The sequence below is a fragment of the Anser brachyrhynchus genome (genome assembly GCF_964034855.1).
Source record: "Anser brachyrhynchus genome assembly, chromosome: 1".
NCBI classification, from domain to species: Eukaryota; Metazoa; Chordata; class Aves; order Anseriformes; family Anatidae; genus Anser; species Anser brachyrhynchus.
This window is the reverse complement of record NC_137694.1, coordinates 165257276-165285184: the sequence shown is the minus strand read 5'-3', so window position 1 is coordinate 165285184 and position 27909 is coordinate 165257276. Positions and strand designations below refer to the sequence as shown.

General features: G+C 35.6%; 1 protein-coding gene and 1 long non-coding RNA gene across 2 annotated transcripts in view; one reads left to right on the top strand and one right to left on the bottom strand.

The window, feature by feature from the left end:
• Positions 1–233: 233 nt before the first annotated feature.
• Positions 234–26468, top strand: LOC308187812. The gene is made up of 4 exons (XR_013944938.1): positions 234–354; positions 20729–20829; positions 22808–22972; positions 23136–26468. It is a non-coding gene; the product is annotated as an uncharacterized lncRNA (long non-coding RNA).
• Positions 15125–27909, bottom strand: part of LOC308187799 (uncharacterized protein) — a 58014-nt gene continuing 45229 nt past the window's right edge. Inside the window, exon 3 of the mRNA XM_080576143.1 lies at positions 15125–15599. Coding sequence (XP_080432269.1) covers positions 15559–15599 — 41 coding nt within the window. The 3' untranslated portion in view covers positions 15125–15558. The remainder of the gene's footprint in view (positions 15600–27909) is intronic.

The following is a 27909-nucleotide window of genomic DNA, read 5'->3' as shown; positions in this document are numbered from 1 at the left end:
AACAGTAACTGGTAAGCAATCTCCCTTTCTTTACCTCAGTCCATAAGCTATCTCTTTCCATTTCTTCCCCAAGTCCTGTTGAGGAAGGGGAGTGTCTGGGCGGGAATTTGTCTGTTAACCAGCGAAAACCCATAAGCCACCATAAGCAGCTTTCTGCGTAGCCTGCTAACAGAACTCAGGGCTGCCCATGGTGTTTTCTCACATGCTTTGCAACCCTGTCACTTCCTGTTTGAGTCTGTGGACAGCTGCAATAGCTGTCTCAGAAAACAAAACTAAAGATAGCCCTCTTCTCCCTGGAGAGGTGATACCCAGGATCTGCTCAGCTGAGAAGAACTTTGGAAAGGCAGTCTTGTGGTAAGTGAATTCATGCTGGAGGACAGGCAGACTATGCGATCCTGAGCCAGAACTTTTGATAATTTCTGTGAGGTCTATGATATTCTACACTTGGCTCACAACAGTCAGGCACTAGCCTGAAACAATGAAAGTCCTGAGTACAACTGGAGATTCAATAGGAGCAACAGCTAGTAAAGGTTGTCCAGGGGAGTCCACATAAGGAAACAGGGCAAGTACACAATAGTGGTATTCCCTTTCTACAGCTAAGGAATTTCCTGAATCAGAGGACAAGCCAGTAAAGCATCTGTCCTTCACAACCTTGTCCCTGGAATCCAATTGAATATTTGCCTCCTTGGTTTCCTGTGGCAACGAATTCCAGTCATGTGATATCCTATACAACAACAACAACAAAAACCACTTGAATTAATTTTCATTTTCTGTCTGCTAGTTTTATTGTGTCTCTTAGTTCTCTTATAGAAAACAGTAAATGTTTGATATCTGTATTTTTTCTTTATAACATTTTTTGATTATAGAAACCTCTGTCAGTCATCTCACTTCTACACTAAGGAATGTACTCCATTTAATCTCTCCTTACATAAAAGCTATTTCATTGCTTTGATTATCCTTGCCATTCTTTTATATGTTTTTGGTGGTTTTTTTTTTTGTTTGTTTGTTTTTAGTTTCACTATGGCTTTTTTTTAAGACTGCAGACCAGAATCAGACAGAATGTCCAGATCATGATATGATGTAGATTTATACCGTAGCATAAGGAGTTTGTTTGTAGTAGCAGTAGTAGTAGCAGTAGTAGTATACTGAGATTTGCTAAAATTTGATTTGCACTTCTATAGCTTCTTTGCATTTAACAGTTTTCCAAAAATTATCTGTGCTGATTTCAGTATCTCTTTTTTCTGGGTCATAGTTTAAGCTGTATGTCTAGTTAGGTTTATTTTTTTCCTTCTGTTTCTGATTATTCAGTTTGAATTTCATCTGCTGTTTTATTATTCAGTCACTGAGTTATCATGTGATCCTTCTATATTTCTACACTGTCAGCTTTGACTGTCCTCAACAGTTATGTGTCATTGGCAGGCTCTGTTATCCAACTTTTTCAGTTGATTCTGAAAATATTCAACACAACATATCAATGAGGACACAACTAGCAGCCTTCCTTTGCTATGAAAGCTGATTCTGTATTCATACTAGGTATTTCCAAGTTCCCAAGTGGTTAGATATCCATTAGAGGCCCTTCTTTGATGTAGAGACAGAAAATGTATGCATTCAGATGGACACAATTTCTTAGTCATGTGAACAGTCTTCCAACTTTCTGATCATCGGTCCCCTAAAAACTCTGGAGGCTTCTCACATCTTGCCTGGCAACAGTGATAGTCTTAGGAGCATTTCTGTGTCCTCAATCATGTAAATACTATTTTTACGATGAGCACTGTCTTTTCTGACAGCTCTCAAGCAGGAAATCCCAGGATGTATTCTGGTAACATGAGAAACAGTCCCCTTGTGTAACTTACCAAAAGTCTAAAGAGAAAAAAGTAAGAATTTTAATGTACATATATGTACGTATGTTTCTTTTCAGCTCTTTTTCTTCTTTTTTTTTCTTTTTCTTTTTCTTTTTCTTTTTCTTTTTCTTTTTCTTTTTCTTTTTCTTTTTCTTTTTCTTTTTCTTTTTCTTTTTCTTTTTCTTTTTCTTTTTCTTTTTCTTTTTCTTTTTCTTTTTCTTTTTCTTTTTCTTTTTCTTTTTCTTTTTCTTTTTCTTTTTCTTTCTTTTTCTTTTTCTTCTTTTTCTTCTTTTTCTTCTTTTTCTCTTTCTTTCTTTCTTTCTTTCTTTCTTTCTTTCTTTCTTTCTTTCTTTCTTTCTTTCTTTCTTTCTTTCTTTCTTTCTTTCTTTCTTTCTTTCTTTCTTTCTTTCTTTTTCTTTCTTTCTTTCTTTTTCTTCCTTCCTTCCTTCCTTCCTTCCTTCCTTCCTTCCTTCCTTCCTTCCTTCCTTCCTTCCTTCCTTCCTTCCTTCCTTCCTTCCTTCCTTCCTCCCCTCCCCTCCCCTCCCCTCCCCTCCCCTCCCCTCCCCTCCCCTCCCCTCCCCTCCCCTCCCCTCCCCTCCCCTCCCCTCCCCTCCCCTCCCCTTCCCTTCCCTTCCCTTCCCTTCCCTTCCCTTCCCTTCCCTTCCCTTCCCTTCCCTTCCCTTCCCTTCCCTTCCCTTCCCTTCCCTTCCCTTCCCTTCCCTTCCCTTCCCTTCCCTTCCCTTCCCTTCCCTTCCCTTCCCTTCCCTTCTTCAGAACATATGGCTGTCCCTTTCCAGGGACAATATTAGTTGACCGGGGTGACTATGTCCCCAAGTCCCTAAGGGACAGAGTCCACAGTCTTTTCTCTTTAAATATCTCAAAACAAGGAAACAGCAATGTACCTTAAGTCCTTTACTGGGGACAGCTTTATTCCTTACTGTAGCCAATATATTAGAAACTGGAGCAAAGAGCATTCAGTGATGGCTGGGCTACCTTTTAGGACATTATAGTCACTTTTTTCAAAATATGAATGCAAAGTAAGAGTTTCTGACTTGTAGAAGCTGACATAAGCAAGAGTCTAGCCCAGAACTTGTGGCATTCACCCCTCACAGAACAAGGACTGTAAGAATTAGTGAAAGATTTATTCTTGAACATGCAAAATTAAAGCCATTGTCTTCCCAGAAAATTATCAGTGAGCTATATTCCTTCCAAAAAATACACATTGAAGATACATTTTTTTTCTGAAAGGATATATTCAACAGTAATTACAAAAAGCATAATTCTGTGCATTCTTGGAACAAGACAGCAGTGGAGAGAAACCAATTCATGTATTTAGATATTTTACATGCACAACAAGTCTGGTTTTTTGTTTGTTTGTTTAATTTGAATACATATATTTTTAATGTTGGTCACCGACTTGTGAGAAGGCAAGAAGCTTCCCCACGTTTTATAAATTAACAAAAGTTGGGACTGCTCAGCAATTTGCAGATTTGGATTCTAGTTATATAGGGTATTACATAGCCAGCTACGATGCTGAAAAGATTTGTTTAGCTGAAAGACTAAGCTGAAAGAAAAGGCTTGTTTAGAGTATGCCAAAGAGGTAAAATGAGGAGAGGCTTTTGGGAATAGATTACAGATGGGTATAATTAGGTGAAATATCAGGAAAACACTTTCTAATCGTGAGGATTATTAACCTACAGAGAAGTGTCTCAAAGGAACCATTTCAGAGGCAAAGGAATCTACTAGCTGAAATAAAAGCCTTGGTCTTTGCCTTCACTACGATTCATATTCCTTACCCTTTCATAATGTATTCTTTGCAGAAGCTGTATTTTCAATTTCAAATATATATATATATATATATATATATATGTACTCTCCCTCATACCCTACCCCACTGTAGAAACACAGTAACTACAATGTTTAATTTTTGCCCACTGCACCTGGGGTAAATTCACTGATCATGCAAATATTTACTCATGTAATTTATCTGACTCTTGGACCCAGTGCTATTATTTTGTGTTGAAATCAGTGATATGTATGGAAGTAAAGACATCTATGGTAGTGATTATTAAGAAGATCGGGCTCTAATATTGTATTCATACTAATAAATTAAGGAACTTGGAGTCTCTGAAATACAGAAAGCCATACTGTTACATTGGTAGAACAGTTCCAATCATAGTTTTGTCCTGTGTCAGATAACATCCTTCAGCACAACTTCTGTTGTAGGATAAGATACTAGGTAAGATACTGATTTTTAAAGAGTAAGAGAATGATTTTTAAAGGGTAAGATAATAACATATCTGTGTGCTGTTCCATGCCAAAGGGCCTCACAGTCACAATGGCATGTACATCCTGGTACACACAGAGTCATGGTACACACAGAGTCACATGGCATGTACATCCTGGTACATGCCATTTATTGAGTTAGTTCTTAATTTTGAAAATTTATATCATGTTAGATTTTGCAGCTTCTTAGTATACAGAAAAGTTTACTGAGACTGTCAGTAAAAGAAGTCAAGCACTTCTTTCGATTCTTTTTGTTCTAGAGAAGATATCCAAAGAAGGTCAATTGAATCGAGTCCAAAAAGTGCTTATTTCTCTCCTCGTTATTGATGTCAGCAGCTGGAATTAGGTAATGTGATTCTTGCTCCTCATTTACACAACTCATTTAAATTTCTGTTCTCTGTGGTAAGAGAAAAGCTGAGTGAAGCATTCTTGTCTAGCTTCAACATTTATCACGATGGGATAAGCTACCCTGGTGAGGTTCTTCTCTCCATTGACTCTCAATCTAGACCAATAAATTAATCAAGATGGTTAAAGTTAATGGAGATCCTGATCAATATGCCTGAGGCTCTCATCCTGTGCTCAGGATGTGGTGTTAACTTTTTCCATGGGAAGAGATGAGACTCCACAGAGGAGTCTTAGTACTCCAGGTTTTGCACAAATTATTACTTTGAGCACATCCACTTAATTAAGATAGACAGAATTTGCTAACAGCCTGTTGTGATAATCTGATCTGACCTGTTTAACAGAAGACATGAGGTTCTTCTGAATTCCTACCTGCTTCAAGCCTGATAGCTGCATTAAGAAAACCAGTACATTTGGAGTTACCTATGTTGTATATTACAAGCATATTAGTGAGCTTTGTCTCAATGGTTAATTACCACTGCTGTTAAAAAGTGTGTTTTATTTCAAGACTATCTCTTGTCAGCCTTTCACTTTCGTACAGTATTTGAACACTAGACTGAAAATCCCTCTGCTATCCATGTCCTCATTAAATCTTTAACAATAACAAAAATTTTCCAGTCTTAATTTTGCTAGTGTTTGTTTCATCTCTGGTGCATATTCTATCTAATGCAATAACACATTCCTCAGGTGTAGGAATCTGAATTCAGCATTGTAGTAATAGTTGTATGTGACGTAATATGATCCCCTTACACCTATTTCATATTTCTCTGCTCGTAAATCCAAGAATAACTTAAGGTCTTGTTAGTCATAGAATAATAGCACAAGCTTAATGGGAGATTTATTTTTTTTCCTATGATAGTCCTTTTCTAGGTAGCAGTGGCTGAAGTAGACCCTCATCTTTAAAATGTGGCCTGAGCTTTTTCATTTCAAAATACATTTTTATGCTTCTCAAACAATGCAGATGCCTTTTTCGATTAATTGTATTGACATTTACCATTCTGCTATTTTTGCTTTTGTCACCTACAAATTTCATTAGTATTTTTTTAACACTTTCTTGCAAATTGTTAAAATGTTTAGTGCTATAGTGTAGAGAGCCAATTTCTGTGCAATCTAATTTAAAAACTTCTTAATGATGAATGGCCATTAAACCTGCATTTAACTGTGGAAGATCCTTTTCCTTTTTTCGCAAAACTTGCAACTTTTTGAAACACTGCAACTTCAAAAACCTTCACCCTATATAGAATAGGAAATAAGAAATTAATGCTAACAAAACAGTGCTAGCATAGGAATCTTTCGTTTCTTCATTTGATATGCTAATTTTATCTGTAATTTCACGTATGAAAGATAGATACGAGTAACAAAAGTGTAAAGTATACTTACTTTCAAAACATTTGTTGGTTAAGTCATCTCATATTGTGTGAATGGTTTAGGCTGCTTGGATCTCAGAGTAGCTTCTCTACAGTATCTTCCACAGTAAATATAGAGTAAAATTATGTGGAAGTTGAAGAACAACCACTTCAACATATATATGTTCCTAATGGGGGCAAGAGTCATGACAACCATGCAAACACATCTTAAGTAGAAATAGTCCAAAAATATTTTTCAACATATATAAAGGCACTGTCACTAAATATATTGTTTTGGTAAAAATACCAGCACTTGCTTTACTTTGCTGCATTTTCCACACAATTAAGCTGAATTTTATGCATACAGTAGTATAGGAAAGCTAAAATTTATTATTATTATTATTGTCATTATTATTGTTGTTGTTCTTATCGAGCAGGTAGATACAACTCTGAATGTATACGTAGAAAATTGATGTACAGAGGGTTTTCTCTTTTTTCTTTTTTTTTTGTTTGTTTGTTCGCCTGCTTTTGTTTTTACAGAATTATAGTTAACAGAGTGAAGATGCACTTCAAACTTTAGAGATAGTCCTAACCATAAAACTTGGTAGAATAGCTATAGTGTTATTGATCCATTTACTTACTGCTGCTGATAGAAACTTGTGTGTGTTTTGAATTCAAAATCTGACCCCTTGCCTCATTCCTCAGATGATTTCTCACTGCTCTCATCCTCTCTAAATATCCAGACATAGTATACAGTGTATATCAGTTCTTGTACAATATGCACATTCCACTTAAATGGACTTTGCATTTCTGTAACTGTATTCAGAAACAAATTTATCTTTTGGGGAGTTTTATTTGATGCCCAGTTTGATCTAGCTATTCTGTATGAACCATTAAAAAAAAAAAAAAGAATAATTTTAGTGTTTATAACATAATTCTCCAAGAATGCAAACAAAACAACACAGACAACAGGTCCCATATACAGAACATTAAAAAACATAACAACTTACTAGAAGCTCACATAAATCATTCATTTGGAACCTCCTAGCAATTTTCACAGTATAAATACCAAAGTTTTAGTCTAAACTTAAAGTAACTAAGCAATGTCAGTGATGTCAGACTTGACTACAAAAGATTGCTTTCTCATGGAAAAAATAATTATTCACATTTACTATCTCCCTTCTCAAAAGAGGAAGGAAAAAAAAAATAAAAACACCTCAAAACAAAAATCTTGTGAGAAGTCTGAGGCAGAAAGCCAAAGACAGGATTCAAAATTAGAATTAGTTAAAATGAGAGAGACTGGATTTTTGCAAGTAGAGACTTAGCAGTATGTTAAGTCACCCTACAGGCAAGTGTCTTTTTTTTTTTTTTTCCCCTAGATATAGAAAAGAAATAAGGAAAGAAATTATGGTTTTGTGGGTTGAATATTGACCTGGTTTTGGTTCCTGTTCTGCTTCCAGTCACACTTTGAAGAAATCAATAAGGGTCAAACCACATTTGATGTTAATGCAGCACGGTCAATAAAATCATGCTGCTTTAATCCTTCTGAAAATCCAGTTGGTAATATTTCTATGCCTCAGTTCCTTACTTGTGACATTACAGCTAATAATATTTCCTTTCTCCTGCCCTTTTTCAGTTTTGCCTATTTACACAAAAAAAAACGTTTATACTTCATTGTCTTAACGTATGCCTGTTAACACAGAATGAGTGCTGGGCACACTTGTGTCCACACAGTAAAGTGAATGAATGCACTTAAGGACACCGGAGAGGTTATAATCCAGTTTCTAGTGTGCACAAAAGCTTTTGCTTCTGTACTTTTGCTGTTGTTGGCAGTACTTAGGTAGCACATATCTAGGAGTACATTACAACCTCAACATCAACTGTGCAGATATAGCCTGAATCTGGAAAGGCATAGAATTTTTATAGATTTTGTAGTTATTTTCTTTCCATGATCTGGGTTGGGCAGCCAGCTGAGCCATACAGTCATGATTTGCAATTCTAGGGGTGGTCTGAGGTACCTTCCTCCCCCCTAGCTTCTGCAGAGGTTTTTGGATAACCATTGTGCAGTTCTGAACCTATGTTTCTCCATTTATATCATAATTCAGGATCCAAAGATTTCATTGTTGCTTTTCTTTACATAAGTAAGGACTGGCAATGACAACAACAACAACAAAATGATACAGATACATTTCCAACTGTTGTAAGTGTATTAATGGTAGAAACAAGCCCTGAAATTGTTAGACCTTGCCTTAATGTAATAGACTAACATCTGCAAAGCATCCCATAGAAGGGAATGGGATGTTCACTCCTGCTACTGGTTTTAAGATGTCAGTTTTAAGATTATTGCCTATAAAATCCCACTGGATTTACATCTGTAAGGACTGTTGCTGTACACTTTATATATAAGGTTAATAGTGTGAAATTTTGACCCTCTCTTTATATTTCTAGTTTCTCGAATTCTGGATGGATACACCAAGAGAATAGTCTCCACACAATATATATGTTTTGTTTGTGTGTTTGTTTGTTTTGCCTGTGGCTAGAGAGTGGATATACAAAGCCAATGGAAATGAGACGGAGAGTGTTATTAGGAGAGGTTAAATAATGTATCCCACTTCCAGAAGAAAAAATATCTCTCACTAGGCAGAAATGATGAAGAATAAAGATATACTAAGGTATTGAAAGAGTTTATATAGGATCTAAGTAATTTTTCTTAGCTAAAATTCCTTACAGTTCTTGTAAATTTTTAAAAACTTCTTTCTACGAATCAAATTACATTGGATTACACCTAGAAAATTCTCTTTTCTGAAAACTAAAATTTTCATAGTATGTGGTCTGTGACCTCTTAGTTGGCTGTGGGTTTTTGTTTGTTTGTTGGTTGGTTGGTTGGTTGTGTGTTGTGTTTTTTTTTTTTCCCTAATTTTAATTTTTACTTTTAATACAATATTTTAATGCTTTAGAAGTTCTTCACCTAGAGAAGGAGAAGTGATACTTAAACTTAGCCTTCTAAACCAGTGACAAATGAACATGTGGAGAAAAGCAGATCACTGTTCATCAGAAAAACTGTAGAGTGCACCACAACACACCAGTCAGCTGTGCCATTAATTTTGACATTCCTTTGCAAATTAGCCGGGCTTTGTGAGTACAGGTCTACTTTTACAGCACAGGGGGTTTTCAGCTCTTGGAATCTGACAGGGGTTCAAGATCAAAGTGTTGCTTTGAACCCACTTGTTAGACATGTGAAATAAACACAATTCACCTTGCAATAAAAAATAAAAATCAACGGGGGGGGGGGGGGGCGGGGAGGGGGAAGAACATTTAAAAAAAAAAAAAACAATACTTACACATTGGTTACAAAATGTGCAAGCAATACTTACTATTGCCACAAAATTTGTGAAAGAAGAAACATAATTAAAATGTTATAAACATGATCTACAAATAAAATTCTTCTACAAACAGGGAGAAGTTTTGTTTTTGCTGCTGTTGTTGTTTTCATGATCACAATTGTAGACAATGCTTTAAAGCACTGAGAGCATCCTGATGTTGCCATAAAAAGTTCCCTGGCTAATTATTTGCCAGTACAACTGTTCACTTCCTGTGGTGGATTTATGCTAAATCCTGTTATTAGTCTTGCTCTGCAATTGCCATTGTTTGTGACTGGAAGCAAGGCTCAAAGGCTACAGTCAGCCTTTTATTACAAAACATGTGAATGGAGGTTTGACCCAATGTTCGACCACTTCCCCTTTTGGTTTTATGTAAGCTGCTGAGCCTTTCCCTATAAATCACTATGTTGAAATGAACTTTTACTCTTTTTCTTCCCCTCTTGCAATCCTCTAGGGACTGTTTTTTTTTTTTTTCAATGAGACATCTACTTTAAAAACAAAACAAAACAAAAAAACTTTTCAGAACCCTTTAATTGCAAACTATCACCAAGTCCTCCTATGTTATGGAAAAAAATAAACTACATGCCTAACATCTTGAGAAAAGTACAATTGGTGCAATTGTTGAATTTTTGTGTTTTACGAATAAACAAATATCATCCCCTCCTCCCATTACAATTATACTTTGTTTTAAGCATAATTAAAAATAAATACAGTTTCCTAACAGGCAGAACTTTAAACCAGTTATTGTATGAATGAAAAACGTCTCTCATATATAAACTGACCATGCGTTCCACTGAAGTATTTTATACTTTATGTACTCAGCCAAAATTTGGGATGCTTTTTTTTTTTTTTTGCTTTTTTTTATTGGACAATAAAAACTAGCTAATGCAAACATATAGAGACACAGGGATTAAAGCTATCTGTAATGCTGAAATATTTCTGACAGCCTTAGTCACTCCAGATGGAGGACTGAGTCCTGCAGTCGTTGAGCAGACTAAAATTCTCGGTAAAATGGTACAGCTCAATACTCAGGAAAGGCGAAAGAAAATTTTGCTTAGATAATTTTGTCCAATCTAGATAACTGTTTTTGTTGGCACTTGCATCATATACATGCTATTCTTTTTGGTTTAAATTTAATTTAAATTATTTAAATGAAATAAACCCTTGAAATGAAAGCTTATTATTAAGTAATTCTTCACAATCTTTTTTCTCTTCATACCAATATAAATTGGAATACTTGAACTTAAACTGGTGTGGCTGGGATTTCTTTTTCTCCAGATAAATTTGCTGAGATTTGACACTAACAGCCGTAAAAGTAAAACCAAATAACAAGTGAAGAGGTATCCTTAGACCATTTTTTTTTCACATTTCCAAAGGAGAAAAAGAAATCATCCAGTGATACCTAAAATGTTTTTGTACTGGTCTGCTAACCAGTTGCTAACAAGTACCAGTGTAACAGTTTTGGTTTTGTTGTTTTGTTGTTGTTTTGTTTGTTTTGTGTTTCTGCATGTGTTTTTGCTTGTTTGTTTATTTTGTTTGCTGTTTTTTAGTAAAAAGAGATGGATTTCAGTTATGACTTCCCAATGGAATACCATTAATAGCTGCCAGATACATGTCAAAACAGAAAAAGTGGTAGGCTGCAAGTGCCTCCCTCTACCTCATTCCCACCATCATGTCTAGAGAGAGACTCTTATGCTTTTTAGAGAAAATGAAATTGAAGAGTAGCCAAAATAGCTTCTTTCTTTCAGATCCAAAGTCTGAAGTGACTTCTCCCTAATCATACTAAAACCATTTTGAAGATCACAGGATGGATTCATCTGCATTTGTTCACCCACATGACCTTTACATCTACCCCTAGATAGAAGTCTAGTTTGTACTCACCCTCCAAGCTCAAAATGCAGTGGGAGAAAAGGGTTCAAACCACTAACTTCATGAACATTGTTTATTAATAGTTGGCTACTACCTGGATTAACAGTTTATTTGTCATGTTAATCCACTCATGAATCCTGTTGAGGTAAATCCTGTCTTCCCTGACCCAGCTTTGAAGAGTTGGGATTTGCTCAGGAGCATGCCTTGGGGAGCTAGACAGTTTATTTTATTTTATTTTATTTTATTTTATTTTATTTTATTTTATTTTATTTTATTTTATTTTATTTTATTTTATTTATTTTATTTTATTTATTTTATTTTATTTTATTTTATTTTATTTTATTTTATATTTATTTTATTTTATTTTATTTTATTTTATTCTATTCTATTCTATTCTATTCTATTCTATTCTATTTTATTTATTTTATTTTATTTTATTTATTTTATTTTAATTTTATTTATCTTGAGTACCAGAAGGAAGTAGTGAAAATACTGTGGCTATTGCAACTGAAATAACATCCCCAATTGTTTTGCTGTGTGCAGAAACCTGCCTCCCAGCAGAAGGAGGAGGAAGACTTTTACCTTCATAGTTTGTGATTTTTGAGCTGTTCATGTGTTAAGATCTTTATTAAAACAAATAAATACATAAAGTATTGATTGTGTTCTTTCTAAAGTATCTTCTACAGGTAACTTTTAAGTTATTTGCAAAAGAACAATGCCTAAAATAATAAATTATGTTGTGTAAACTGCCAATCTGATTTGAGGAGAATGTATCTAAGGAGAATGTATCTGAGGAGAATGACCTTTTAGAGAAAGTCACAATTTCTTCATGTAATCTGAAGAGCCCATCATAATTTCTATAGACTGTGTTGACATCTCCTGCTAAGTGTAGAGCTGATCAGCTTTTGACTTACTGGAAACAAGCTCCACTAACGGCTGCCCCTATTCCATCATGTTAGCAAATGTTTCTGTTTTCTGGGATTGATCCTCTACGCACCAAAGGCAGTGGCAACATACTCTGTTACTGCCATTGGGATTGGCATGCTTTTGTCTGTGAGAAGTTCAGAAAGAGTATGTATCCCTTAATTACAAAATTAGAGTCATTGCAATCTGACAGTTTGGTAAATCTGACAAATTTGCTTTGCTTTACTACTGAGTCTGCAAAATTCAACATTTATTTGCATCAAGATCAGTTTGCATATTTTAGATGAAAAGGAGATGTCAATTCTTTGTGTAAAATGAAGTTTAGTTCCTAATTAACAATGTATGTTCTGTAATTGTTTCAGAATTATTAAATGCAGAATGTGCTGAATTTTAGAGTGTGCAGACAGTAAAGAAAAAAAAAAAACACTTGCAAGTCAATTAACCCTACACAATTTGTAGGATTTAATTTTGTTTTGCAAGTTTAATGTGACTATTTACAATGTTATTAAAAATAAAATGAGGCATGATTCAGTATAATATTATTCTGAAAGTTCTTCATGTTTTCACCAGTGACAATCTCACATATATATATAATAAATGTATTAAAAATCAACATTTGCCCATAGTTACTACACAGTAGGTATCCCCAAATATTTTGAAAGAAGTGTTGTATAGCACCAAGTGGTAATTGTTGACAAATGGTTGTTATTTATTGAAAATTTGGAAGATGGAATTTCCAATGGGGGTATGGAATATATATTCTTATATTTCGTATTTTCTTATGAAAGTAATGTAGACAGATATATTTATTTCTTCTTCTCTCTGTTTTTTTTTATTTTTAATTTCTTTGAGGGGAAAAAAAGGTGCTAATGATTGTAGTTCATTTGGCAGGAGACTGATTTGGGAGGCTTGGTAATAAAAACTAACAGAAATTTCTAGTCTCTAATTTTAATCTGGCAGTTGCGAAAGATGAAAAATGATATACATTTTCCTGTTGTAACTTGTGAGAGAAAAGGAAAAGGAATCTGCCAATAGCTACTACCATTCTAGTGATGTTGTGAAAAAGAGTGTCTATTTGAAAGATAAAGATATTTGTCATGTTGCTGATGCATCCAGCTATGAAAAAGAAAGATAAAATTTGATGGGATATCCCACACTGTGCAGTCCTCTACATCATGTATGAGCTACTTGTTTCCTTTAGAGGAGAGGACTATCAAGTCCTCTACAAATTACTACAAATCCAACAATCAATTTGTAAAGTGAAAAAGGCAATATCTGGGCACTGCTTAGGCAAGGTTTCATGCAATGCCATTGGGAACTGTTCTTGAACACAGTGGCATGCCCCTGTGCTTTGGGGGACCTACATGAAAACTAAAGCCAAAATATCTAAGTTAGCACTGGAGATGGAACTGATTTGCTGCTGAAATTAATCAGTAAAGTTTTTTTCCTCAGAACAAACCAGATGCCAGAGATAGCAAAGCAAAACATACTCTACAAGATACATCTTTCCTTTCAGAAAGAGATGTGTGACTTATATTCTTACTAAGGAAAAGCAAGACAAAATTAGTGAGCAAGGAAATTAATGAAGTATTTTGCATCAGTAAGGAAGAATCAAGTCAGGTCCAGCTGATTTAAATGTGACACTTCAGAATGGCTAAAGCTGTTTCATGGACTGGACAAAATTAGTATGAGTGGGAACAGAATATCACAGTAAAAAGACTAAGAACTGAAAAAAAAAAAACGGATTAAAGCATTTATACTTTTTTATGGGAATCCTGTGAAAACAAAATAAAATATAAAAACCATACTGTTAATATATTAGCAGTATTTGGAAATAATATATTTCCCTACAAGTTACGTGCTGTTATTGGTAGTAGTATTTCCATTCATGAGATGACTTGCATTATATTTGCATTATATCCATGTGATAGGCTGCATCCCAAAAATCCTTGCAACCAACTTCTTGGCATAGTTTCTTGTCTTCTGTGATGTCACAGGTGCAAATAATCACAGGCCTGCATCTCTTCATTCTTTTCTTTTGAGTTTTCAGATTCATGTTATGTGTATTCCAGGTTGATGGTTTTAGGCTGAATTTAGATTAGTGAAGTGTAGACATCTTCATCTTGACAGCTAGAAGGCTTGGACTCCCTGTCAGGTCAACAAAGAAATAGACAATTCTAGGATGTGATTCATCTCATCCCAGAGCAGATATCTAAAATAAGTCGTATGAATCAAGTCTTAAGACTTCTTGTTTCCTTCTTCTTGCTATAATGGGAGCCTGGAGCAGCTAGTTCAGGTATACACATCCCAATATTTGCTTCAGTGAATGCCACTTTTAAAAAAGTGAGTTTGATATCAATTTGGACAATATTTTCAAAAATGTAGAGGGTTCAATAGCCTCCACTGTTTACTGTATTCCACTGAGAACAATGGGAAGTATTAAAAACTTCTTTGCATCATAAGATATGTTAACAGTATATATTATGAATACGCATAAGTAAAGTCTACTTGTGTTCCAAGATGTAAAATGCCATATGACAAAGGCAGAACATTGCCAAACCCCAGCTAATATACCCTGGAAAGTCTTCCTAATTTGATTCCCAAACAGTATAATTTCTTCTAAAGAATAAAATAAATAGATTTTATATACTTGACAGTCAGGATAGGGTTCTGTAGTTTCCTTCCATTTCTATTTTGCAACAATGCTCTAATTCTCAGTAGCTCAATTAGTATACTTACATTGTCTCATAATTGATTTAATGAGGAGGATGGTTTAAATGCAATATGTTGAGACAAATAATTAACTACTGTGTTTTTTTTGGAACGATGATTAATGATGCTGTCCTAGATCCAAATGCATGTTCACAATGATGCATTCATAAGGATGTGACAGGTGATAATAAATGTGTTAACATTCAGCTATTGTACTCTAGTATGATCCAAGCAGGATTTCCTCTTATTACCTAGTTTACAATAAACTTTACTACAAAGCTGAAATAAGAGAGACTGCTCCAGTGATTTGTAGGCTACTGTAATTACTGCTGTCTTGAAACCCATAATTTTATAAATTCCATTTTCCACCAAAATGTGCTTTGAGCTAGTGTACTTTCAGAGAATTAAAAGATTTGCCCTGAAGGTTTTTAGCTGCAAGAATGGCACAATATGCATTTGTTAGGCTGAATTTAGGTGTATTTAGTGATCCTTGTCACACAACATAGATAATTACTAATACTGTACTCAGTGGAGTCTCTTCCTGTCTTCTGTCTAAAGTCACTGTTTTCAGGCTTTATATGTGAGAATTTGAATTACAAGGGAGCTAGTGTTATCCTGGTTGAATCAGTGGCTCCCACTAGTCTTGTCTTGAGAAAAAAAAAAAAAAAACAACTCTTAGATTAATTTAGGAATGACACTATGAGCCAACAAAAGTAAAATCTTCTAAGAAGTCGTTGGGAGTTTTCTTGTTTCAGAGCTTCATCAGTAGATCCAGGCCAGAGTTTTAAGCATATGTGTTCATTTGTATGGAAGGAGTTGGGATATGAGGATGGTTGTGCCTGCAAAGGAAACAGAAAGTATGGAGAGGAAATATATAGAAACATCTATGTAATGTTCAGTTGTTGTAGACACAAGGATGACTCAATTATTTGGTAATGACATTCATTAATAAAATGTGAGGTTTGTGGATCTGCAAACTGTTGATAATTTTTCTTTGAATACAAAAAAGATCAGCGCAAAAATATTTTATTGAATTAGTATGTAACGCTTTTTCAGGCTCTGTATAGGTTTGATTTTCACAATAAAATTCACTCTTCTTTTCCATATATAAACACATCTACACACTGTTGAATTATATATACACACACAGATTTTGCGCATATCTGGGGGGCAGATGCAGGGCCCAGCTTTTTAAAAGACACAGAATATCCATGTGACTGCAGTTGAATTGTACAATAATGCCTATATACTTTTAAGACTTGCACCATAGCCAAAACATGTCTGCTTGCATTCCTCATTTCACTTAAGTGGCTTTTCTTATGAAAAGGTTTTGTTTGTATTCATGCAGTTCGTAAAAAAATGAGCTGCATACCAAAAAAAAAAAAAAAGCGTCTAAAAAGCAGGGGAAAAGGTCCTGAAATGACCACTGCCACCTGTTTTAGTTCAGATATTAAACTAATGTTTAAAATACTTAACAAGCCTCTAGAATTTAACACTGCCAGTTCACAGCTCAGAAGCTCATGATCGTGAGGGGTAACTCCCTTTGTGCAAGCAAGGGAACTCCAGGAAAGTAACTGCATAGAGTAACCATTTAAAAAACAAACATGCAAAAGTGACATTTTGTGTTTTCATTTGTGAATTACGTAGAGTGAAACTGAAGCAATGTCATCTGCTAGAAGTTACTGAGCTTATTTACTTGTTACTGTAAAATTTGTTGTAGTTCTTGCTGGATTTCCTCAGGAATGTCAAATTCAAATATACTGGAGAAGTGCAAATGCAGTCATAAGTAATTTTAGCTTGCTAAAGATATTTTAAAGCAACTTTAGTCAGTTGATATTATTTTTTTCCATAACACTAAACGTGCTGCTTTCAGTTTAGCTATGTTAACTTCTTGCATTCCTCCTCTGAAATCTCACATACACATCACAATCACTGTAAATGTTTTCACATTGAAATTGAAGATGTAAATGAAGTGCTGCAGTTGCTGTCTGGTTTTAGTTACAATGTCTGTTTGTTGACATCTCACATGAAGGCCTGCTGTGTCTCTGGCTCTGTCTACTTCATTTCCCCTCTAATTAGGCTTTGCCCTCAATTAAGTTAATGATGCAACTTTTCCTATAGATCATTTGCCCCTTCAGTCAATTAGTAGAATATGAAGGGTGCATCCCTCTTTGGCGTTGGATTTGCTTGCCTCAGGGCAGACTGTTCAGTTCACAGAAGTACTTAGGCAAAGCAAGCTGTTTACTCTGAAATATATAACCTGACTAAATTAGCACTCAAAGAAGTCTGATCTTGAAAACAACAACAACAGCAACAAAAAACAATTATTCATATGACAGTATAGAAATAGCTACAGCAATCTGTAACACTAGCAAAAGTATGGAAACACAGTGAATATTACATGGTAAACATTTTGCTGAGTACATGCAATTATGGCCAAGGACAGAGCAAGGCTAAGTGGTGGCTCCACACATGTTCTTTCTTCCAGATGTCATCCCTGTGTCCCGTTGCAGATTCTTGTTATCTTCCCTTTCTTGATTTCTTTTTGACCTCCTCCCTACATGAAACATCCCAATCAGCCTATCTTACATTTTTAGAAAGCAGTCCATAATGTCGTGCACTACCACTCGTCGTTCCACTATATGCTGGGTTCCTGACTGCTTAAACAGCCTGTCAAATTTCCCACAGTTGGCCTCAGATCATCTCTGGTGTTGTTACTGTCATAAAACAGTTACAGGCTTCTTGCTCACGCTCACTCTTTTTGGCTCACCATCCAGTGCACCCCCAAATGCATCGTATCTCATGCTTTTCTGCTCCAGATTCTCATTGCTCTAGTTGCCAGAACTAAAATGTTTGTCTCTGTCTTGATTGTCTCCCCATCTGTGCTCCACCCTTTATTTCCTTGCTTTCCTACATTTCTCCTCTTTTCTTCTCCCTGCCTTATTTGCCTAAAACAGTACTGTGAAGTAATTGTATGTAGCATGCGATCATACTATATAACCATTAATACCATTTCTACCATGCCTACCGCCTCACATCTTATTTTTAAATTTCATTTTTCTTCTTGAAGGAGCAAATCAAGCCCTTTGATGTCTATATGCCATATATCAACTATCATTTCTTCCTATTCCCAGTCTGTTTGCTTCATGGGCTTAGCTTTGCTGATAAAAGAAGCTGTGAATTTTACCTTCAGGTAACTAACAAGCATGAGCTCTCCTGAGGTGAAAACAAAGTAAAGATCAAAGCCTGTTACTATTACCACAAGGTAAACTTGCTGAGGTCAGTCCTACACCCTGGCCAGGGGCTAAACCCAGCAAGTTTACCTCATGGTAAAATGACAGAGCTTGCTCTTCACTGTGTTTTTATACAGGAATACACTGTGCCTTTGAGTTATTTGAGGTAACAAAACAAAACAACACAACACAAAACAAAACAAAACACTTTTTAATAGGGAAGAAAATCACTACTTCTCACTTTCACCTTTTCTTAGCCATAGCTCTTACATTGTATATGACAGCAACCTCTTTACTCATAAAGAACTTTTTTATTTATAAATATCACTTTTTCTAAAAAGGAGTGAGTGACTCTTTTTTTTCCTAACTATTCTTACCTTCTTTTCTCAGCTGCTGACCTCCAATTTATTTAGATTCATTGTTCAGTTTAGAAGATGTAGGCTTTGGATGAAGTGATCTGTCTTGTTCTGTGCTTGTTCCTACATATTGTCTGAGAGAGTTGAGACTGTTCAGCCTGAAGTGGGGTTCAGAGGGGTCTTATGAGTGTGTATAAATACCTGAAGCGAGGGTGCAAAGAGAGCAGAGCCAGGCTCTTTTCAGTGGTGCCCAGTGCCAGGACCAGAGGCAACAGGCACAAACTGGAACACAGGAGGCTCCCTCTGAACACCCAGAAACTCTCTTTTATTGTGCAGGTTGTGACTAAGCACTGGAACAGCTTGCCCAGAGAGGCTGTGGAGGCAAGAGGTTCTGGGCATGTGACTCTGCCTGAGCAGGAGGTTGGACCAGATGACCTCCAGAGGTCCCTTCCAACCTCAACTACTTTGTGATTCTGTGATTCTGTAATATTCATGCTTTTATTCATATTTACAAGTGGTCCTTAGAACAATACAGAAAAGTGGCCCTTCCTTGACAGCCTCCCTTACTTTTAGCACTAGCTGAAAATAGAATTTAAGATTGTGTTTTAGATAGAATTAATTTAAATAGAATTTAAGATGGCAACTGTAAAGTATTTTTCTTTAAAAAGAACACACAATTTTCTACTTACAGTGGAAACATGGCGTGCAGGCATTCCCTGGCAGAAACAGGGAACACTTTAACCTTAGGGGTGCTGAGGTCCATCTCAACCATGTATTTATAACCCTGAGGAAAATCTTCCTGAGTCTTATTTCACCCTTATGCTAGGTGTCAGCAATGCATATGCAAGAGTGAAGTCCAGCAATGAAGCAGCAGAGCTGGAAGCATCCTCCACCTGCCTAACCGGCCTTAGCAGGAAACACTACCAGCTCAAAAGCATTAGGATTGCTACTGGATAGGAATATTTTTGTACTGACATACATGGTAGTCATGTTTTATGCTTGATTGTATAGCCTTAACATGAAGAAAGGACCTTAGGCTGTATTACATACCAATAAATCGAAGAAGAATTATCATAGAATCCACGTTATCCAACTTCCTTCGCATGTTCATACTCTCCCTGGACATACATGTGTCTGTCTTCTAAGTACAAGCATAGTCCACGCATTGTGTAAATGTGCTCAAATGACATTCTTACTTGCAAATTGTGCATATAGGTAAGTCTAAATTATTCCCATTTTACTAATGAGAGAATAGAGAACACAAAATGTAGTTTTCTTGTGGACACAGAACACGTTGTTTGCAAAACAAGAATGAGCCCAGAGATCATTGTTGTATGTCTGTATGCATTCTCCATCCCCATCCAAGTGAGCAGATTTTAAAATACATTCTGTTCTACATATTAACTGACTTCAGTTTAGAAATATGAAATTGTTTTGTGTGTATGTTGTTTTTTTTTTTTCCTGTGAAAAGCATTTGAAGCATACTTGAGTACCTGTACATACTCTTTTGAGTAAAATCACATGAATGCTGATTTCTCTGAACTGTTTAGTTGTATTATCTTGCCATTTGTTTCAGTGCATATTTCAGTATACTCCTAAACATATAATGTGTGTGCAAAGTTCAGTTTGATATAGCAAAACATTCTTCTAGTGGTAAGAGTGTTATCACTTTGTTGTTTTGAATCTAATTTGCACATCATGAGACAAGAAAAGGTAGACAATGTTTTACCATATTTTGAATAAACATATAGCAAAAGGCTTTTTTCTGGATGAATAAGAAAGTGGTCATTTGCTTCTTTAATATGAATATTCAAACAAGGTCCTTTTTGTAAAGCAAAGTTATCTTAAAATGATACCAAAAATGCATGATTTGTTCCTACCATATTTCATACTATAGCCTTACAAAGAATGACAAAGACATGTCATTCCTGCCTATGGAGGGTGGTTGGAAATAGATGATCTTTAAGGTCCCTTCGAACCTGAGCCATTCTATGATTCTATGATACTGTCATTAGCACTTATATACTGCCCTTTCTTAGTCTCAGATTTCTTAAGGGAAACTGTATAAAATGCAGGACTGTGTAAAACTGGATGTCTTGAATCAGTTGTTCAAAGGGAACTAGAGAAAACACAACCGAAAATGAGATTGGAATTATCATGCAACACGTTTGATTACCATGTCCTTAGAAACACAACATTTTAATGAATATGTATTTACCAGTTCTCCCACCAGTTGCATTAATGTGTTTTGTAAACAAGAAAGGTAAGACAATCACAGAAACCTGTAAACATTTTAACACAATGAAGTAAGAATGACAAAGGATAGGATTCATGTCAGCCAAAATAATCTATCGTCTGAATTGCTGTGGTCTTTTTTAGGTTCCGTATGTCTACAAAGAAGACTGAGACATCTCCAAAGGACAGCTTATCCCTTTTTAAGACCAGTGACTAAGACTGCTGGGAAGAATTACCCACTGGAGGTATCTATTTTTCTCACTTGACTATTGAGAGCACCTATGCGACTAGATCTAGATCCTCTAGATTCTTTTTACATGACTTTCAGCAGCAGAAATTCAACTCTGATCCTGCAAACAATAAGCACACACATAACTTTAAGCACCTGGCTACCCCTAGAAATATGAAAGACCCTCTCAGAGCTTTTACAGGCAAATATGCATGACTGATTGCAAGTGTAGAGACTAAATATCCCTTCTTCAGCATGTTATGAATGACTAGGCTTCCATACCTGTCTAGAAACTCAAACATTGCTGGGGCTTTCCACAATTACAATGTAATGTCTATCTGAAAAAAAAGAAAAGCATATGATCCTCAGTTGCATAAACATGATCTTTTTAATTTCTAGTAGCATTTAAACCTTTGGAGTGATTGAGAATTTATGTGTGAAATAATTTGACAATTGGATTTTTTTTTTTTAATTTTTTTTTTAATCTTACTTGTTCTGGAAGAACTTTGATGAAGTTGAATATTCATATGTAGGCATTTGCATCTCTTAAAATAAATTTTGCGTATGGTATGAGACAGCTCTCATCAGAAAGGGTATATATGGTCATAGTGGAAACTATCAACAATAAACCTTTGCATCAGGTATATTGTATCAAAAGACAAAACTGATCAGGAAGACCGTGAATGTTCTACCAGGTAGACTATGGTTAAATCAGATTCACTTTTATCTTATCTCATGACCTTAAGAAATATGTGCTAGTGACACAGCACATACTTCCTAATGGAGAACATGTTAGTGATTTTACTTGATGACATTTAAACCATTTCATTTTACTGGTTTTAGCTTACATCCAGAAACAAAAAATGTATGTTTTATTACAGCTATCAAATTTAGATGGTAACAAGTCTCTAATTACTGAAATTAGATGAGGAAGAATCCTGAAGTCATTAAAAAAAAATCCTATTTCAGCCAATTTCTCAGGAACTTAATCTTCTGAGTGTGTCTTTCCTTTTCCATAAAGGAAAGAGAAAGAGTAGCAATGGGGTATTAATTAAGAAAATAAATTGGATTAAGACTGAGAACGATGTCCAGCATGCATCTATGCCTGTATAAAAGTTTTCATATTTGGGAGGAGAAAATAAAGTGCCTTTCTTCCCTCTAAAGAACAAAATTATCAGTTATTAATACTAAATTTGAAAAAAAAAAAAGGCAGGGGGGAGGGGGAATGTGATCAGAATTTGGAAGTTTTATTGAGTCAAATCAATTCTACATTTGTGACAGGTAAGGATTGTGACAGCTGATTTTTTGTCCCAGTACAAAGGTCCTATGGTTGAAATAGCTTTCCTCTTCCTAATCTGTTCTCTCATCTGTGTGATGAGTGTAGTTTCCCATACAGATCTCTATTCTTTCTCTCAAAAGTCATAAGAATCTTTGATTTTCCCCTTACCCCTTTGATTTTCCTCTTACCTTCTTATGCAAGAGGAAAGACATGTTTTCCCTGTCACCTAGAAAAGCCAAAGTTCACTACCTGTTTTACTTCTTTCCTAACATTTACAAAATGCTCATGAAAATAATGAGTAAACACTTTCATGTGGGACAGGGTGTTGGAAGAAAACAAGTTAGGAGTTTTTGAAAACTGAGCTATAATATATTTAAGATGAGCGTGGACTGGACAATTTTGCTTTTTTCATACTCTGTTTCTTGAAGTACAGAGATGTAAACATGCACCTATACCACAGTAAATGTAACATCCTTGCATGAGGTCAGTGGTCAGGAGAGTACTCCACTGCTGTAGACTGTAAATGGGTATGTGTGGAATTTTCCTTACTCCAGAGCCAGAGATATCTTCTGTGGTGTGTCTGGAGAGAGGGCACTGAATACCGAACACCAGGATCATTGGTGAAGAGGTCTGTTATTGTGCTTTCTATGGTCTAATGCTGTGCCATCTATCAGAAAGCCTAAAACTTCTCAGTAATATCCTCTGTCTTCCCCAGGTAGACTGCACTGAGGAAAGTGTATTAATAGGTGACAGAACGTATGTCACACAATATCTAAGAAAGCCTCTGTCTAGAAGACTACAACCTAATAAAGAGTGTCTGGAAGCAATAATAAGTACAAAAGGAGACAAAATTTGAGAACCACTTTGATGTTACTACGAGGTAATGTTTATGGCTTTTTTTATATTATTAAACATTTTCCTTTCCCAGCGCATCCACATGTGTCTTGTCTGGATTTCGTTTCAGCCAGCTGTGCTGCATCTATGTGCTCTTTTTAACAATGCACTAGAGCAACCATCTTACATCACAACTGTTTTTCTTTCAGCAACCTTCCTTTGTGGGGCTGATGTCCAAGTCCTGAACTGTCCGTGGACTCTGTGTCAGTGATTGTATACTGTCATTTGGGATGAAGGGAGCATGCTGGGAGCTGGAGCAATCTAAGATCTAATAGCTCTTCAGCTGATAATCAGCCCCTAAAACTGTCAACAAACGGAGTCAAAGAGGAATTTTAATTAAACATAATTAAAAACTCAAAACTAAAAAAAAAAAATAAAGATTTATAACATCAAAAATTCATAGTGGCACAATTTTAAATTGATATGAATGATAGATATATCCTTCTCAACAGTTGCAAGTAGATACTAGAAAGCCATTCTCTTCCATAGGTGTGAACATTAGGAAAAGATTGATTGCAACAGCGTCAAAGTCAGGAACAACTGGAACAGTATCAGTGTCCTAGGCCTCAGTGGGGTGCTTTTCCATGGCAGCACTGCTTTCTAAGATCTATGTCCCACATGACATAATCTTTAGCCTCCACACCCTTCTAAAAAGAATGTAAGATTGTAGGTCTGCATAAGAATAATTCACATTTTTGAAGCTGTATGGCTAGCAAGCAAGAGCCAGATATAACAATTTGTTTGCAGTGTGGTCTTTGAGTTTATGAACTATATATGGGGAGATTTGAAAGAATAATTTCTATAGCTATATCAGATAGCAAAGGCCACTTACAATGGCAAATTAGTATTTATTCACTTAGAATTAATCTATTGCCAAGTTCATTATATGCATTTTATTTAATGTTGACTGCATATATGTATATTAATTCTGACTTTTGCACAAGTATATTTTCTCATGAATCAGAAGATTTTTTTTTTTTTAAGAAATTGCCCAGATTCCTGTTCCACTCACAGAACTTTTGGTTGCATGTTAGAAAGACATACAGATGTTTCAATGTAATAAAAAGAGGGAGAGAGGGAGAGAGAACTTTTAGTCCTTCTTGCTCTTACAAAAATAACACCAGGAAAAATGAAAAACACAGCCTTTGAGGAAATTCTATGCCAGCTTGATATCTGTATTGTCAAATAAAATAATCAGCTAAAGACTATATGGAGAATGTAATACTCTGAATATTTCATGCAGAAATTATTTAAGCATTTGCTGAAGGAAATTATTTTATTTAAGTTTATACAAAAATACTAAAGAGAAACCAATGCCAATATAAATATGGCCTTAAGTATTGTTCATTACATTTTCAGGACAGTTGAGGTATCACTTTGAGGCAAAGCATAGTTTTAGTTCAGGAAGAGTCATGATCGTAACCTTTGATCTTTATTTCCTACAGTTAATACGATAATAATTCTTTTTATCTCATCATGTACATACACATTCCTAAGACTTAAAGCCAGTGGTTGTGCAAGAAGTTATTTGTAGTTTAAATTAAGTACTTGGATGATAAATCAAGAGGTTTTATACAATAGTTACTTATGATAAATCATTTTTATGCTGTTTTGCTCTCTTCAGTATAGCACCACCTCCAGCTCATACTAGCCTGTCATAGACTACATATGAAATTTTGTCTGCTCTTTGAATAGATTGCAACTTTTTTTGGGGAAAGAAAATTTCTTGTGTGTTTGTGTGACACTAAGAACCATCAGAGTCCACCAAATAAAAATAAACAAAAAAGAAAGTAATTAATTAATTTTAAAAAACAGACTGTTCTTGTTAAAATAAACAATTTTCACTAAGCTGGAAAACTGCAGGTAGGATCAACCTCATTTAATTTTCATTTTACCTTAAAATAAATTATATCTAAAATAGGTCACCAGAATCACCAGCTAGAAACATTTGTGTGCTGACAATGAAAGGAGCCTGAAATGACTAGGTCAGATGTAGCTATCTACCCTGTAGATAGAGGTTTCCTAATCTAAATTATTACTGGCAAAGAACATAAGAGTTTTATTTTTACACTGATAAAATGAAAATAATTTCTTCATGGTACTTGGGCAGCAAGCATGACTACTAGAAATGCCAAATGTTCACAGTTCCTTTGTATTTCAAATTTTAACTGCATGCATCTAGTCTCTTACAAGGATCCTGTTTAAATCAGACATATCCATGTACTCAGGGGTAGTCTGAAGCCTTATGTAAGGACTTCAGGTTATAATCAGGAGTGATTCCAATACATAACAGTAGCTTGTGGCAATCCTGATCAGGAAGAGGAAAGGGATATGAAAAAAGGCTGTTCAGCTGCTGGCCACAACTCTGTCATGAGATATGGACAATGCTTCAACATTATAATAGCACAGTGTCTTTATAATGGGGTGTTTCCAGCCCCCTGCACTTCCCCCTTCCCTCCTAACTGGTGAATTCCCCCTTGCATAGGTCAGTATCAGTCATTCCATTAATGGTAGTGGCCTTTAGATAATTTCCATCATTATTCATTCAAATAGGTCATAAGCTACAGAGGAAAGTAAAATTAAGCACATGTATAGATGGGGTTGTCTCAAGAACACATTTACCCTTATGAAAAACACACAGAAATAGCCCTTGGAACATGAGAAACATAATCACAGTTCATGCACATAATTTGTCTTCTCTGTTGTACTTTGATAACTTATTATAGTCAATAAAGCCATTATGCCTTTCTGTGAACACAAGACTTGTTGTTTAAAAATGTCTGATGTATAACAGCGAATTATCCTTTCAGAATAAAAATGCAATCAAAATCAATGTAATGCCTGATTAATACTACCAAATGCTGTCCAGGAGCCAAAAAAAGTCTCACTGAATCCATATTGCTTGTATATAAAGACATACGTGTATACACATACTTGCCTATTACTCTTATCATATTTGTTCCTGTTAAAAATTTTATGAGTCAGTACAGGAACAAATAGACAAGCGGAAGAGATAATTCAAATAAAAACATGAAATGTGTTTTTGTAGAGCTAACACAGTTAAGAATTACACATATTTCTCAGAGGGTGTCACACACAACTGATATTCCTCATAGCATTGATTTCTATGTGAGTTTTGAATAAAAACTAGGAGTAACTGCCAACCAGTGTGAACCACATTTGTTCTTGGTTAAATTTGCAGTGCCATTTTGATTCAAGCCTGAACATAAACTGTGTGTAAAGGATTGTTTTAAATAACTATGTACTAAAGGTCGAATCTTGAAAACTTTCACACACTAGAATAGTGCTACTGATGAGCATCTGATCCTGGTTAACTCAAAGTGCAAGAGAAGTCCCATGTCCACAGAAGTTTCTTTAGAACAGTAGATTTAGGCATCTTAAATTTAAATCAAGTGTGAAGAAGTGCTTTGGAAAATTTCTTCCCCCTATGTGTTTTTCTTTCCTGTCAAAGAAACGTTAAATGCAAGGCTAATTCGTTGTGATGTTATGCTGCAATATTTCCCTTGGCTTGTGTTCCTTATTATTTAATTAAATGTCATCAAACATTTCATTGTCAGACTAAAACATTTGTGTTCTATTTTTATATCTCCATTCTATATGTACATATCCATAGTGGATATGCATATATCAGAGACAGTGGAAAAATAAGAGGTAGAAATACTATAAGGATTACTTTCTTCAGAACATTCTATGACTGTGGACTCTCTATAGGTAATTTAATGTACTCTGCCTTTCTTGGTATATCACCAAGAGATCACCAAGATTAATTTAGATTAAAATGAAACAGTGGAAAACCATATGTTGTTGGGTTTTTTTCTTGTTTTTTTTTTTCCATACCTTGTGTTATATTATTACTTTGTGTGTTACTGATTTGCATGTAAGACATTGTATTTCAAATGAATTTCACTGTCTTAACAGAGATGCAAAGGGAAGAAGATTTCACTCAGTGGCACAGTCTAGTTTTCTTATATTCCCTTCAGGATTCATAGGAGGCATAGGATTGCAGCTACAGCAATCTTTGCAGAGATACAGCATAAAGGAAAATAGTGCATGGTTCCTCTCATCACCCTTCTGTCATTCTTTAACTCTGGGGGTAACACTCCTACTATTGAGATCGTTGCTTTATTATTGGGCCTGTCTGCTAAGACCACCACAAACTGTGCCAAGTAACATCAGTGGTCCCATCATAGACATCTGTCCACTGAGAATCAGTGTGACACTGCCTCCTTTCATCACTTTATAAAGCCTGCTAAACAGCTGTCTTATAACATTCAGGTTCAATTCAGGCTGGATTTGAACTGGTTAACTATGACTAAAATGTTCATTGTGTAACATTACTGATCTTACAGGCACCATTGCGTATTAGAAAATGAATTTAAATTAGCCATTTGAGTACCACAGGAAGAAGGTTTTTAACTCTTTTCTCAAGTGACAAATGATAGGACATGAGGAATCAGTCTCAAGTTGCTCCATGGGAGGTTTAGATTGTACATTAGGAAAAATTTCTGCACAGAAAGGAAGGTTAAGCATTGGAATGGGCTGCCCAGGGAAGTGGTGGAGTCCCCATCCCTGGAGGTTTTTAAGAGATGTGTGGATGTGGCACTGAAGGATATGGTTTAGTGATAGCACTCTGTAGGTCGGACTTGAGGACCTTGAAGGTCTTTTCCAACTTAAATGATTCCATGATTCTGATTGCAACTGTTGCACCCAGATGAGACAAGACAATATTCTAAAGCATCAGATGGGGTGACTGTGCTGTTGTGATATAAGGGCTTGCAAGTATTAAGGAAAGCAGGGAAAGCTTGGCTTTAAGAGTCTAGCACAGCTCTCAGCACATGTTCATGATGAGATTGGATGCCCCCCCCCCCCCCCCCCCACCACCACCACACATACACACACTCT